This window comes from Carcharodon carcharias, chromosome 26 (assembly GCF_017639515.1).
Source record: "Carcharodon carcharias isolate sCarCar2 chromosome 26, sCarCar2.pri, whole genome shotgun sequence".
NCBI lineage: Eukaryota > Metazoa > Chordata > Chondrichthyes > Lamniformes > Lamnidae > Carcharodon > Carcharodon carcharias.
Genome location: NC_054492.1, coordinates 23,623,322 through 23,637,089, shown reverse-complemented (window position 1 = coordinate 23,637,089; position 13,768 = coordinate 23,623,322). Strand labels below are relative to the sequence as shown.

Below are 13,768 nucleotides of genomic sequence, written 5' to 3'. Positions count from 1 at the left end.
TGGGGCCAATTTTTGATCTGGGTTACAATTAAATGGAAGCAGCAAAGCTGCAGGTGCCAAACCGCTTTCTCGATGCAACTCACCGTTTCGAGCCCGAGGGATTTCAGCCAGCTCCCATGGCCCAAGGGAAGGATCTTTAAAAATGGTGACAACTAGAGTACAGGTTTTAATGGGCAGTAAATCTCCCAGCCCCACTTTAAGGCTGCTCTTCTGTTCCTCCCCACCGCACCCCGCTCCCCCCCCCCATCCCATTAATGCCAGGTTTAATCAGTTGAAACCAGCCAAAATGTGTGGTCATTCCTGACAAAGGCAAAGTGTTTATATCGATTTGGTTTCAGAATGTCAAGCTCTCCTAGCCCGCCCTTAGACGTGTGTTGATTATATATTTTATTGCTTTTGAACATGTAGAATTGGCGTTCATTATTTTAAACAACCAGTTTCCTGTGAATGAGTCGTTTTAACAAATATCTCCTTAATTGTGACAAATTTAAATCATATGCTTTTTTAAATTAATAATCTAACTTATGTTGTGGACATCAATTAACAAGTGTAATTTCCTGCTTACCTCTTGGCCAGTTTTAGATATTATTCTTAAAATAAGAGGTCCAGATAAAAACCTGCATTAAATTAATAGAAGTCATGTTCAAATCAAAGGCAGATGACAGAAGATACGTTTTCTACCTGGGCCTCCTGTGCATGGTTAATAAATTGAAATTTAATAAATTGAATATGGCTTTAGAGCTGCATCCATAAGGTGCAAAATGTATGTATATGTAAACCAGAAATGCCCAGTATGAGAAAGGCAAAGTTGATCATAGTTTAAGCTCCATAATGTACCTACTTCCACAAGGACTATTTGCCACTATCCATTCTTGTACTGTGTTCTCTAACTGGCTACCTGATTCGGGTGGTGTTCCTTGACCATCCTCCCTGCTTGAGGTGGTAGATATTACCCAGACTCATTGGATAGATGAAAACACTAAGACATGTGGCAGTTTTAAGAAGCTGGAAAGAGATAGCATTATTTTGACTTGGTCAGCTAGTGGTCTGAGCATTTATGTCAGGTATAATCATTAATTTCATATTAATAAAGCACCTTGCTTCATCTCAGGACATCCCAAATCGCTTTATAGGCAATTAAATACTTTTGAAGCGTAATTACTGTTGTAATGTAGGAAATTTGGCAGCCAAATTGCATAAAACAAGACCCCACAAAGAGCAATAAGCAAGTAATGTATTTTAGTGATGTTGATTGAGGGCTAAGTGTTGGCCAAGGACAGCAGGGAGAACTCCCCAGCTCTTCTTCAAAATGGTGCCATGGGATTATTTACCTGAGACAGCAAACAGGGCCTCAGTTTGTCTCATCTGAGGAATATCTAGCCGTATAAGCTATGGAGCAGAGTGGCAACTATAATAAAATACCAGTGACAATGTGGACAGCAATCATTAAAAACCAGGGTTAGAAATAAAACAAAAATCTGACCAGTGTCAAAAATAGTCAATATTTTTTATATATGTTTCAGCACCAATCACTCACACTGATGTCTCATCTCCATTTCTCCTGAACTCTAAACTCCCCCAATCATGTGGCCTCTGAAACACAAGGCAGTCAATCCCAGTGTATTGACATTTAATAATGCAAATACTAATCTGCATTACCCAAGGGGTCAGTTCATCAAATTAAAGGGCAGTGGACTTAAAAGAAAAATCAGCTTTCTGCCTCATTCTACCAAGCCTATGACTCCATTAAAATTGCACCATCACAGACTCATTGTCACAAAAAAATTAAAAGTTCAACTAAATATTCTATAATTTACACTAGTGAACTATGATACAATATTAGTTATATTAGCATCAATCTTTCAGAGTATTCTTTGTGTGAGTAAATTTAAATTAAACTCTATACTTGAGAAAATATATTGTTCAAGTAAACGTGTGTATTTCTGTGGAGATAAAGTAAATCAGTTAGAATGTGAATAATAATTGTAATTAGCAGTTTACCAACTCAAAGTGCATTAAGATGTGTTTGTTTCTCTGTTAAAGCGCCTTAAAAGTTTTGTCGGAAGGTGAGACTCCCTCAAACTGCACGCTTTCATTCTGAATGATGGTTGGACAAAAGTTTGTTAAGCCAGATGAAGCAGGAAGCAATGAGCTGATTAAAATTACAATTTGTGAAAGCCATTTTGCTCATCAGTCTAACTCTGTCCTTTGTGTTCTGCTTAGTGTTTTGTCAAAGTGTAAATAACACAATCTGTATTTTCTTAATATTTTACATTTAATGTCTGTAAATAAGCAATTTGGATGGAACCAGCAAATGTTAACCCACGTTAACTAAATGATGGACACCATTTGGAGCTTCTCGACAAGGTTCACAGACTGTTTTAGATGTAAATTATCACTTGAAGCAGCAAGCATTTCTTTACAGAATGTAAGCAGGTTGTTGCAGTTTCTTGTGTACAAGAGTATTTTCATAAAATAAATGAGTGGTATGTTATTTGTGGCATATAACATTGCATTAAAATGGAACAAAACCTTTCAAAAATATTAATGAACAAAATTTCCCCACTATGTTTTAGTAGAGAAGGAAATCTGCTGCCCTTATCTGGTCTGGCCTATTGTGACTCCAGACCCGCAGCAATGTGGTTGACTCTTAACTACCCTCTGAACAAGGGCAATTAGGAATGGGCAATAAACGCTGGCCTAGTCAGCAACGTTCACATTCCATGAACAAATAAAAAATTACATTTAACAAAGAAATGAACTGCACTTTAGTGAACAAATGGGATGCTGAGATTCACTGTCCAACCTCATACAAAGAATAATCACTTGGGTGAGGGTTTGGAAATTATCAATGGTCATGGTTCCATGGCCATACTCAGGAAGAGTTACTGCTAGGAAGGGGAATTCAAAGGGTTTTGGAAGAGTAATTAAAAATGATCAATGGTTCAAATCGATCATTAACAGGGTAACATTGTAGCATACATCTGTGGTCAGAGTTGCTACAGCAATAGAAATAACCACCATTCTTCACACAATAAATGAACAGTTTTCCTGAAGGTAATTATAAAGCTTACAAAAAGTCTTTAATACTTTTATGTACACTGGACAGGACAAATAGGCCACTCTACCTAGATGAGGACTAGGTAGGGCTTAGGAAAAATTACAGATTAAAGGAACAGAGTGGAGGTTAAAATATGGTCACAAGTACAGATACAAGTGTTGCCAAATGTGTTCCTGGAAATTTCAGCACATTACTTGCCCTCATACTCTTGCCATTAGTCGGCCAACACATTACGTGATGTTAGTGCTTTCCTACACCAATTGGAAAGCAAAAAGTCTCACTAACCAATTGGATGATGCTTGACCGTCAGCCAAGCAGTCCCCCCCGCCCATTTTCAATATTTTTATATCTGGTAAAGAGAAATGTTCAAAGAAAATGAAAAAAAAACTTTTTTAATGTCCTGATGTTTTTTCTCCACGGTTGCACACAGCAGTGTCCTGGAGATTGATCTTCAATTCCTGGAGACTCCAAGCCAATCCTGGAGGGTTGGCAACCCCAGATATAAGGGAGAGAGAGAGAGAGAGAGAGAGAGAGAGACAAAGACAGGGATAGAGATGGAGAGAGATAGAAACACAATATAGTAACATAGTGGGGGCAGGGGTGGGTAATGCCAGCCCCCCCACCCAAGTGTGTATCTGAATGCAAACATCTAGCGTACTTTACAAAATGGACAGGCAGCCTCTTCAGCCTAAACACACACTTCAAACAAAAAAGATGATATTCATAAACTCATTAGAGTGCACATGATGATTTAAAAGTTCTGTACAAAATTCATATACTTAAATTAGGTTATTAACATACATTGCAGAGTACAGAATGCAATATTTTCAAACTCTGCAAACTCAGACTCGCCAGCAAGCAACAGGAAGAGACTGTAACTCACAATGATGAATAAATAATTCTTTAAATACCTCTTTTATTTTTATTTGGAGATTTCAGGTGATCCATGCGTTACATCAGCAATAAGAAAGACTATGAATAAAGACAGAATTCCCAGATCTAATTCAATACTTACTTTATAAAATCAGTAAAATAATCAATTTATTTTTGAAAATGCAAGTTCTGAAAGATACCAGAGCAAGTTTTGGGATGATGGTTAAATGCTATCTTCATGCTGACATGAAGCAAATTCAGATTCAAGTTGGAAATAACATGTCAATTGTCAATCCAGCACATAGACACACTGAGCCAAAGAGTGTAAGAACCCAATTTCATACATGTCATTTATCCAACCAGTCCATGTGATCAAGTTTGGGCTTAGGAGATAGCTGGGCAGGACAGCACAAGGTGATTAATGTTTGTAAACTTAGTTACTTATAGACCATTTTTGCTCCTGAATCAACAGCACTACAGACCTGACAGGAGGGATTTTTCTAAGAACTACTTTTCAGTTGAGAATGGCGACTCTGTTCACATACCAGTCAATCTTCTGTGGAATTATACACTGGGAGTTACAGACAAGTGCAGTCTTTGGATAAACGAAACAAAGATTTGCACTTATGTAGCACTTTTCACTATCTTGGGAAATTCCAAAACATTTCACAGTCAATGAAGTACTTTTGAAGTGTAGTTGTTGTTATAATGCAGGCAATCTGCATACAGCAAGGTACCATAAACAGCAACCAGGTAAATACAGGTAAATATCTGCTTTTAAGAAATTTTGGTTGAGGAGCAAGCAACAGCTGGAATGATCCAGCAAACAGCAATGGAATGAATAGCTAGTAAATCTTCTGGAAGCCTGTCTGGTTACGTTGGTTGAGGGATAAATGTTGGCCCAGAACATTATACAGCACTCCCTCAGCACTTGGTCAAGTGCCTTCTGGAGTGGGGCACTTACAACATGACAGGTTTCCACAGCTGGTTTCCATTATAAATTCCCAAGTCCATGTTTATTATTAGAAAAGTTGACAAAGTTGGAACAAATGCAAAATGTGTAATTGGAGTCAGGTGTTATATAATTTTCAAACACCCACTGTCATCTCTCATTCACCTAGGTCCAGGCCAATGCATTAGGCATCAAGTAAGTCAAATTCTATTTTATTCTAAGGAATTTTTAACCAGCTTTTGAGATTGAATGTTGCAATGCCAATGATCTTTTCCATATAAAACAAAAACTAGTGATCCTGCTAGTGACAGGTCAAATTTTGTATTTCCTCTCCCTATAGGCTGCGTGTTTGAAGTCAGTAAGTCAGGGGACCTCATGAAATCCAATAAACTTCAGTGTTTTGGAAGGCATTAATAAATTTCATTGGGTCACTCCAAATTTCAAAATTTCTGCACAAACTGCAGCACAGCAGTGTGGTTGACTCTTAAATGCCCTTGAAATGGCCTAGCAAGCCACTCAGTTCTCAAGGGCAATCAGGGATAAACATCAAAAAATGCTGGCTAAGCCAGTGGCGCCTCCAACTCATGAATGAATAAACAAAACCGTGACAACAGGATCAATTTCAGAACTGGTCAAATTACATTAAATAGCCCAGAAACACCACTACACATTTGGATATTAGAAACTTCAAGCAAGAATTATAGATAAAAAAACACTACTGGATTAACTTCTCAGGATTCTGGAATATAAAGCTGTTGTTTTTTGGATTCATCAAGTCCAACCATCTTTTCACTGAGCTCCCATAGTCTCTTGGCAGCCTCATCATCTTGGGCTTGAAGGGCAGTCTCTTTAGCAGCACAGTCACTGTCAAATATGAACAAGTTGGAATTAGTTTAGCATGTGATGTTAACTGTACATGCTTCACTGGGTGACAGGTTACAATTGGGAAGATGTTGGCTTTGTGCAATGATGTAAAAGGGTCAATGGCAACTCGGCGGCCATCTTCTTCAATACAAAGAGATGTAAAACAGGTTGCCAACTTCCTATCAGAGTCAAAAGTCGACTCCAATATATTTTGTTCTGTTTTTAAAACATTTTGGCTTTCATTGTCGGTGATATGGTTTTGTCAACTGAAGGGAAACATAGGTCTCCCACCCACATCCATCTGCTCTTTATTCTCTTAGGAGGAGTCTGGACACAGTGTTTTCCCATTGCATTTTCCTTTCATCCAAGTGCCCACACCCTACTCGCAACCCACTGAGAAAGCACAAATAGATTCAGTATTTTCTGCAGGAGAACGTTACAATGAAAAAGTAGCAAATTATCCAAAGACCCAATGCCACTGTTGGCACAAATTGTTTGGAATATTTTAAAACCTCTCAATGAATTCCCAAATTATACTGAGTAAGCTGACCTCAGCCAGGAACAGTAATAGTGGCATCATTGGTCTCAAAGGCTATGTAAGAGAGAATCGGAGATTACAAGCCAAATATTCTCATGCTGTTTTATGTACCTACAAGCATCAATAGTAAGCTTTTCAGATGCAAACTATAAATATTTGTGCATAGTGCATCACCACACGGCCACATGAGAATGTTCATGTGCATTGCTCAATGACTATAAAACTAATTAGTGTAACCTTACAGGTTACACACTCTTGGGGACTCTGTCATATTCCTTAAAACAAGGTTTCAATGGGGTCAATGTGATACACTGTTAAGCTCCAATACAGCAGTAAATTGAAAGAAAGATAGATTTGCATTTATATAGCAGCTTTCACAACCTTAGGACATTCCATGGTGCATTACAGCCAAGAAACCTTGGAAGTGTAGTCACTGCTGTAATGTAGGAATGCACTCAAATTGCACACAGCAAGGTCCCACAGCCAGCAAGCTGACAATGGTCAGATAATCTGTTTCAGTCATGTTGACTGAAGGATAAATATTAGTGAAAGCTCCATTGCTTTTCTTCGAAATAATGCACCAAGATCTTTTATGTCCTCCCGAGAGAGCAAACGGGGCCTCAACTGAACATTATCCAAAAAAAAAAATGCACCTCCCTCAGTGCTGCACTGAATATTCAAATCTCTGGAAGGGGACTTGAGCCCATGATCCATTGCCCCAGAGGCAAGAGTTCTACCCACTGACCTTTAGCCAACACCACTGGACAGATGGTGCCAGACTGCAAAAGGCCAGAGAGTTAGAAGTTGGTAATAATTTATCTACTAGTTGCTTCACTGGTGAGTACATTACTTGTGTTCACTGTCTCAGAAGTCCTGGCAGAGGTGTTGAGGACTAAAATTTTCTACCTGGCATTTTCAACTATGTCATGAAGCAGGCCAACATGATGCCCAGTAAAGAATTCAACCTCACCTGAAGTACAGGCCACTAACGTTGTCAAGTTCCTCAGCAACTGCACAATAGATGGTTGTCTGAGCTCCTTGCCATGGCTTCTTAAAGATAAGAAAGGCTATAAGTGCCAGGAGAATCTTCCACCATATCGCGAGAGTGGGTATATAATGACGTCCCAGCTCAGTCATTATTACTCCAGGGTGGAGACAATTAGCTGTTACTCCTGTGCCTAAAATGGAGGAAGACATAATTAGAAAAACACAAAAGTGGAATATATATATAAATTTTTTTAAAAACTAGTTTGAAGATAGGTTCCTTGGAAATTAGGCTTGTGTTTGATTCATGTCCAGAAATGAACTTGTAAAACTTGCCAAAATTTGGCATCAATTGGAACAGTGATCATCAGTGCAGGAAGTTGAAATGTTTGAAGCACTCTTCAGAGTTTTGGGGTTAAACAATGCAAGTCAGGGTTTAGTAAAAGGAGCTCTTTACTTGCACCTGAAAATATGTTATTGCAGACCTGGGAGCACAAAGTTTAAACAACATATTCCACGTTCCAGCAGCTATCCTTCAACTTCAAAAGGGCAAGGATAAAACAAAACACAAATATTCAATTTAATTAGATCCTAAGGACCAATAACTTAACAACCTAGCAGCTTGGTCCCAACAATTATCAGCACCACTCCCTGGCCCCCTCACTTCATAACAAATACTCTTAAAGAATTTAGTTGACTTTCTGAAAACTGTGCATAGTATTACAAAATATTTACAACACTGAAACAGGCCATTTGGCCCAGCTAGTCCGTGCCAGTCTTTACGTTCTTCATGAGCCTCCCCTTCACCCTTCTTCATCTAGCCCCATCAACATATTCTTCTATTCCTTTTCCTCTCACATGCTTATCCCCTTAAAATATATCTATACTATTCACCTCAGTAGTTCTTGTGGTAGTGAGTTCCACATTCTCAGCACTCTCTGGGAAAAGAAGTTTTTCCTGAATTCCCTAATGGGCTTAGTGATTATCTTTTATTTATGGGCCCTAATTCTAGTCTCACCCACAAATGGATACATCACCTCTACATCTACTCCATAAAACTCTTTCATAATCTTAAAGGCATTTATCAGATCAACCCTGTCTTCTCATTTATAGGGAAAAGAGCCACAGCCTGTTCAATCTTTCTTGATAATTCTGGTATCATTCTGCAACGCTCACCTTTTAACTTCTTTGCCAGTTCCCTGGTGAACAGTATATTGGCCAGCTTGCTTTGATTGTATCCATCACCAGAATTGTAGCTATTGTCCAAATTAATGTCATCAAAATGAATTTTCCCTGCATTTGAGAAAAGAATCAGAACAATGAGTAACTCATACTGTCTTCAGTCATTGGTGAAATTAAATTATAAAAATGGTTGAATGAGAAGTAAATGGGGTCTTTGATGAAGGTGGAATTCTCTCTCTAATCTTTATCCAGATTCTGCAGGTCACGTGTATCAAATCACAGTTCCTTTTATTAATTTAACACAGCAAATGAATTAACATGAACAGACATTTATTTTAAAATGGAGACAAATTTACATTTGTTAAAATGACAACATGTAAACAAGAAACACAAAGGGTAAAAGTTCACTGGGTGCAAAATATGGATGGCTCTTTCTCAATCCACCAAGGTAGGTAGGAAAATAAGTTGTCAAGAGGAGGTAAAGAATTTACAAAGGGATTTAGATAAAGTGAGTGGGCAAAAATTTGGCAGATGGAGTGTAATGTGGGAAAATGTGAACTTGTCCACTTTGGCAGGAAGAATAGAAAAGCAGCAAATTATTTAAATGGAGAGAGACTGCAGAACCTGGTGGTACAGAGGGATCTGGGTGTCCTGGTATATGAATCACAAAATGTTAGTCTGCAGATACAGCAAGTGATTAGGAAGGCAAATGGAACGTTGGCATTTATTGCAAGGGGAATGGAATATGAAAGTTTTACACTACACAGGGCCTTGGTGAGGCCACAGCTGGAGTACAATGTACTGTGTTTGGTCTCCGTATTGGAAAAAATATATAGTTGCATTAGAAACACTTCAGAGAATGTTCACTCGACTCTTTCCTGGGATGATGGGCTTATGAGGACAGGTTGAACAGGTTGGGCCTGTATCCATCGGAGTTTAGAAGAATAAGAGGTGATCTTATTGAAACATATAAGATCCTGAGGGGATTTGATAGGGTGGATACCAGGAGGATGTTTCCACTTATGGGGGAGACTAGAACTAGATACAGTTTAAGAGGTCTATCGTTTAAGACAGAGATTAAGAGAATTTTTTTCTCTCAAAGTTTCGTTACATATATGGAATTGTTCCCTAGAAAGCACTGGAGGATAGGTCATTGAATTTATTCAAGACAGTTAGACAGATCTTTGAAAGGCAAGGGAGTCAAGGGTTATGGGGGGCATATGGGAAAGTGGAGCTGAGACCAAAACCAGATCAGCCATGATCTTATTGAATGGCAGAGCAGGCTCGAAGGGCTGAATGGCCTACTCCTGCTCCTAAGTCCAATGTTCCTAAGTCATCTACCCATCAGGTAGATATACAGAGCCAATTCAGCTCAATTCAACTAACCTCAGAGTAACGGCTAGGCCAGTGGGCCAAATGGAGAATGTCGACTGGAATTTAAGCCCTGCATTACCAGGACAAGTATCACCTCAACAGGATAGATGGGAAGAGAAAATCAATGAGTTCACCTGGATAGAGTCCAAAAGTATTTTAGGGACAGGCCCCAAGAAATAATGAATTGGGTGAAGATCTTGTTGATCTTACAGGAAGCTCCAGACTACTTGTTGACACCTCACATATGATGTTCAACCAAAGTCCTGCCTGCCCTCTCATGGTCCTAAAAGAACATGATAATATTTTGAAGAAGAGTACGAGTTATATCCAGTACTTATCCTTCAACCATCACTAAAACAAAAAGTGTCCAGGGAGCACTAGAAATAGCTCGAGTCTGTCCCTTTATACAATGATCCAATCTCGGGGATTTAGGAGAAGGAGTTCCAACAGCTCCAAGAATTTCTAGCTTGTACTTATTCCCTGCCTTTGTTCCTACAGATCTATTTATAGAAGATAAACTATTTTCCATGGCTTACAGCAAAAGAAAGATTATGTGAAACAGTTCTTCAGGACTCCCTATCGTGCTGGAGGAATTCCCTCAAGCCTCACCTGGCTGGAAAGGAGATTCTCAAATCCCTCACTCTTTGAAAAGGAGGCCACATATTCTACTCAGCATACCCTAATCTACTTGTTCACATTTTGAATTATGCCCCAGCAATTAGTTCTCACTCTTCCTTGCCAGTACAGGAGTTGGAGGCTTTTAATTAAACACTGAAATAGGCTTTGGAGTTCATTTACTGGATTCAGTTGGAGCTGTAGTTTAATCTCAAGACCACAAGAGAGCAGAGATTTTTCTTTACTGGAAGCTAAGATAATGAAAGCAAAGCGTATAGTGGAAAAAATTGCAGCTGGTATCAAGGGTACGAGCAAAATTTATCTTATAGATCAATCAAGAGAAAGTTCTAAAGAGGAGGTGGCCCCATTAACATGAGGTAAGAAATAGAAGCAGGAGTAGGCCACACAAGTCCTTGAACCTGGCCACTCACCATTCAATAAGATCATGACTGATCTTCAGCCTCAACTGCACTTTCCTGTCCATCACTTGTTTCACATTTAGGGATCTCAGTTATGCACAAATGCAATCCACAGATGTCTGGGACAGACTATTTCAAAATTACACCTCTCCAAGAGAAGACATTTCGCTTCATTTCAAAACAAAATGGTCAGCCTCTTATCCTCAGGCTGCCTCCCGGTTCTAGATTCTACAGCCGGGGAAGTAGTCCCTCAGTTTTTAACCCTGTCACGCCCTCCCAGAATTGTATACATCTCAATGAGATCAACCTCTTATTCATGTAAACTTCAGAGAATATAGGATAACCTCACTGATTCCTGGAACAAGAGAGTTGTCCATTCTAATAAACCTTCATGCATATCTCCCCCCTTCCACACACCCCCTCCCCACTTTACGCAGGGAGACCAAAATTGTACAAACTGTATTCCAGATGTGGTCTCATCTTAGCTCCATATAATAGAAGCAAGACTTCCTTGTCTTATATTCCAGCCCCCTTGCAATAAAAGCTAACATAACATTGCCTTTCCTAATTGCTTGCTGTACCTTTATGTTAACTGTTAAGTGTACAAGGACATCTAAATCCATTTGAATACCAACATTTACTAGCCTCTCACCATTTAAAAATATTCTACATTTTTATTCTCAATACCAAACTGGATAATTTCACACTTCCCCACATTATAGTCCATCTGCCAACTACTTGCCAACTCACTTAAATCAATATTCATTTTCAACTTCCTTGCATCCATCCTCCTGGCAGTTTACTTTTGCAGTGAGCTTTATATTGTAAACAAACTTGGATACATTGCATTCGAGTTCATCATCTAAATCATTGATATAGAATGTAAATAGCTAAGACCCAAGCACTGATCCTTGCAGTACCCCATTAGTTTCAGCCTGCCAACCCAAAAATGACCTATTTATTCCTGTTCTGTTTTCTGCCCAGTAACCAACTCCAAATCCGTGCTAATATATCACCCCCTAATTTTTCCCTATTCTTACATAAAACCTTTCGTTTTGCAACATATTGAATGCCTTTTGAAAAATCCACAAATATTACATCCACTGGTTCCCCTTTATTTACCCTGTTAGTTACACCTTCAAAAACACTAAGATTTGTCAAACATGATTTCCCTTTCACAAGATCATGTTGACTCTGGAGATCTTAATATGATTTGAAAAAGTGCCCTGTTAGCACATCCTTAATGACAGATTCTCACATTTCCTACTATTGATGTCAGGCTAACAAGCCTAAGGAACAAGGCCCCAACTCTTCCCTTAATTTGTTGTGTTCTGAAACTTACTGTAATCCCCCGAGTAGTTGAAATTTTTTAAAAAATTGAAATAAAGCTCACCATCACTCCAATTGTTGCCACATTTTATTACCAAATACTGGAAATCCTATAATTGCAGTGACAAGAATGCTCAAATAAAGCTAGTTAAATCATTCACATCAGAAATAACCTCTTTATTTAAAAAGTGGCCGCATCCAACATTTAAGAAAATTAAACTTTCACTCAGAACATCCAGGCATGCCCCAGGAAGTTTCTTTCAAGAGTTTTAAAAGATACAATTTTAGCAGCAGCTTTACCCCAAGTTCCACAACAGTAATTCCTGTGATCCTACCAGCTTGTGTGTTTAGCTAAAGCACATCAGCTGCTTGCAGATTATTCCAGATTCTCAGTAAACCCCAGTTTTACAAAGTGTCAATTTAGCTAATTTATTGTATTCTGTGATGTATATTGCGAGGTCTCTGTCCTTGTTATTTGCCTTCATGCTTTTGCAGCTCTCTCCTTCCTGTCTTTGCTGGGTTACAATTCCACAGGTACCTCTTATGCAGCCAAAGTGGCCAATATCCAGGATAGAGTTTAACAGCAATTCTTAACAGGCAGGCTGTTCAATCAAAGGGGGCATCACAGCTGAACCAGATCCAGTCCACCACCATCAAGTCCTATGTTCCTGTTAATCAGGTTTGCTGGATACTGATGAAGAGACTAGCTTATTTCTCACTTCCCATCTCCTGCTTACCCACCTTCCAAAATGCCAGCAACAAACATCTGACCTTTGTCCCCAAGGTTAGCTAAATAAGCATAGTTGGGGGGATAGCTAGAACTTTCCTGGTCTACAGAGTTCAGCTATGCACTGTGCCACTACAAGCAGGCAGTAAACTAACCGTAACCGTGTGCTAAACTGGATACTGTAACAATTCGGCTGGGGGCGGACTTCTTCAGCAGGTCCAGCAGGAGGTTAGTTAGCAGAAAATGACCCAGGTGATTAACTCCAAGCTGCATCTCAAAACCATCGTCAGTCTTCCGCTTAGGGCACCTAAAGACACCTGGAGACAAATGGACAGTAACATGAGAACATATGAGAAAATGTATTCTGAGCGCCAGCCAGAGGGCACGAAACCTAAAGCAAAATGCATGTTAGTTTTAGATTGCACCTTCCCATGTGTAGAGGATTATTTCAAATAAAATCAGAAAGAAAAAAAACCTAAATGTCAATATTGTATTTTTAAAAAACCTTGTGCTGTGGGCTCTTGATAGTGTATAGAAAGACTACAAAGTTCTCACAGAGCATGTGCAGCACTCGTCAGATAAGATGTTAAACTGAGGTCTCGTCTGTCTTCTCAGGTAGATGTAAAATATCTCATATTGCTATTAGAAGAGTAGTGCAGTCCTAGTTCCTGTCTAGTATGTAAACTTCAACCAACATTATTAAAATTGATGATCTGGTCATTTTTCTCATGGAGACACCTTGTTGTGCACAAATTGCTATTGGCCCAGATTTTGCAGTAGTAATGACAGCAAAACCGTCACAGCTAACGAGGTGTAACTGGGGTTTTAATAGAGGCATAAATTAATGCTG

At 39.0% G+C, this 13,768-nt stretch overlaps 1 protein-coding gene across 2 annotated transcripts in view; it reads right to left on the bottom strand.

The window, feature by feature from the left end:
• Positions 1–3,960: 3,960 nt before the first annotated feature.
• si:ch211-107o10.3 (uncharacterized protein LOC407663 homolog) overlaps positions 3,961–13,768 on the bottom strand; it is a 37,169-nt gene continuing 27,361 nt past the window's right edge. Inside the window, exons 4-7 of one of the 2 annotated variants that reach the window (XM_041175324.1) lie at positions 13,074–13,235; positions 8,449–8,565; positions 7,259–7,466; positions 3,961–5,750 (exon numbers count right to left, since the gene is read on the bottom strand). In XM_041175324.1, the coding sequence (XP_041031258.1) occupies positions 5,618–5,750; positions 7,259–7,466; positions 8,449–8,565; positions 13,074–13,235 (620 nt within the window). In that variant the 3' untranslated portion in view covers positions 3,961–5,617. The remainder of the gene's footprint in view (positions 5,751–7,258; positions 7,467–8,448; positions 8,566–13,073; positions 13,236–13,768) is intronic. The other variant, XM_041175325.1, reaches the window with a different exon arrangement.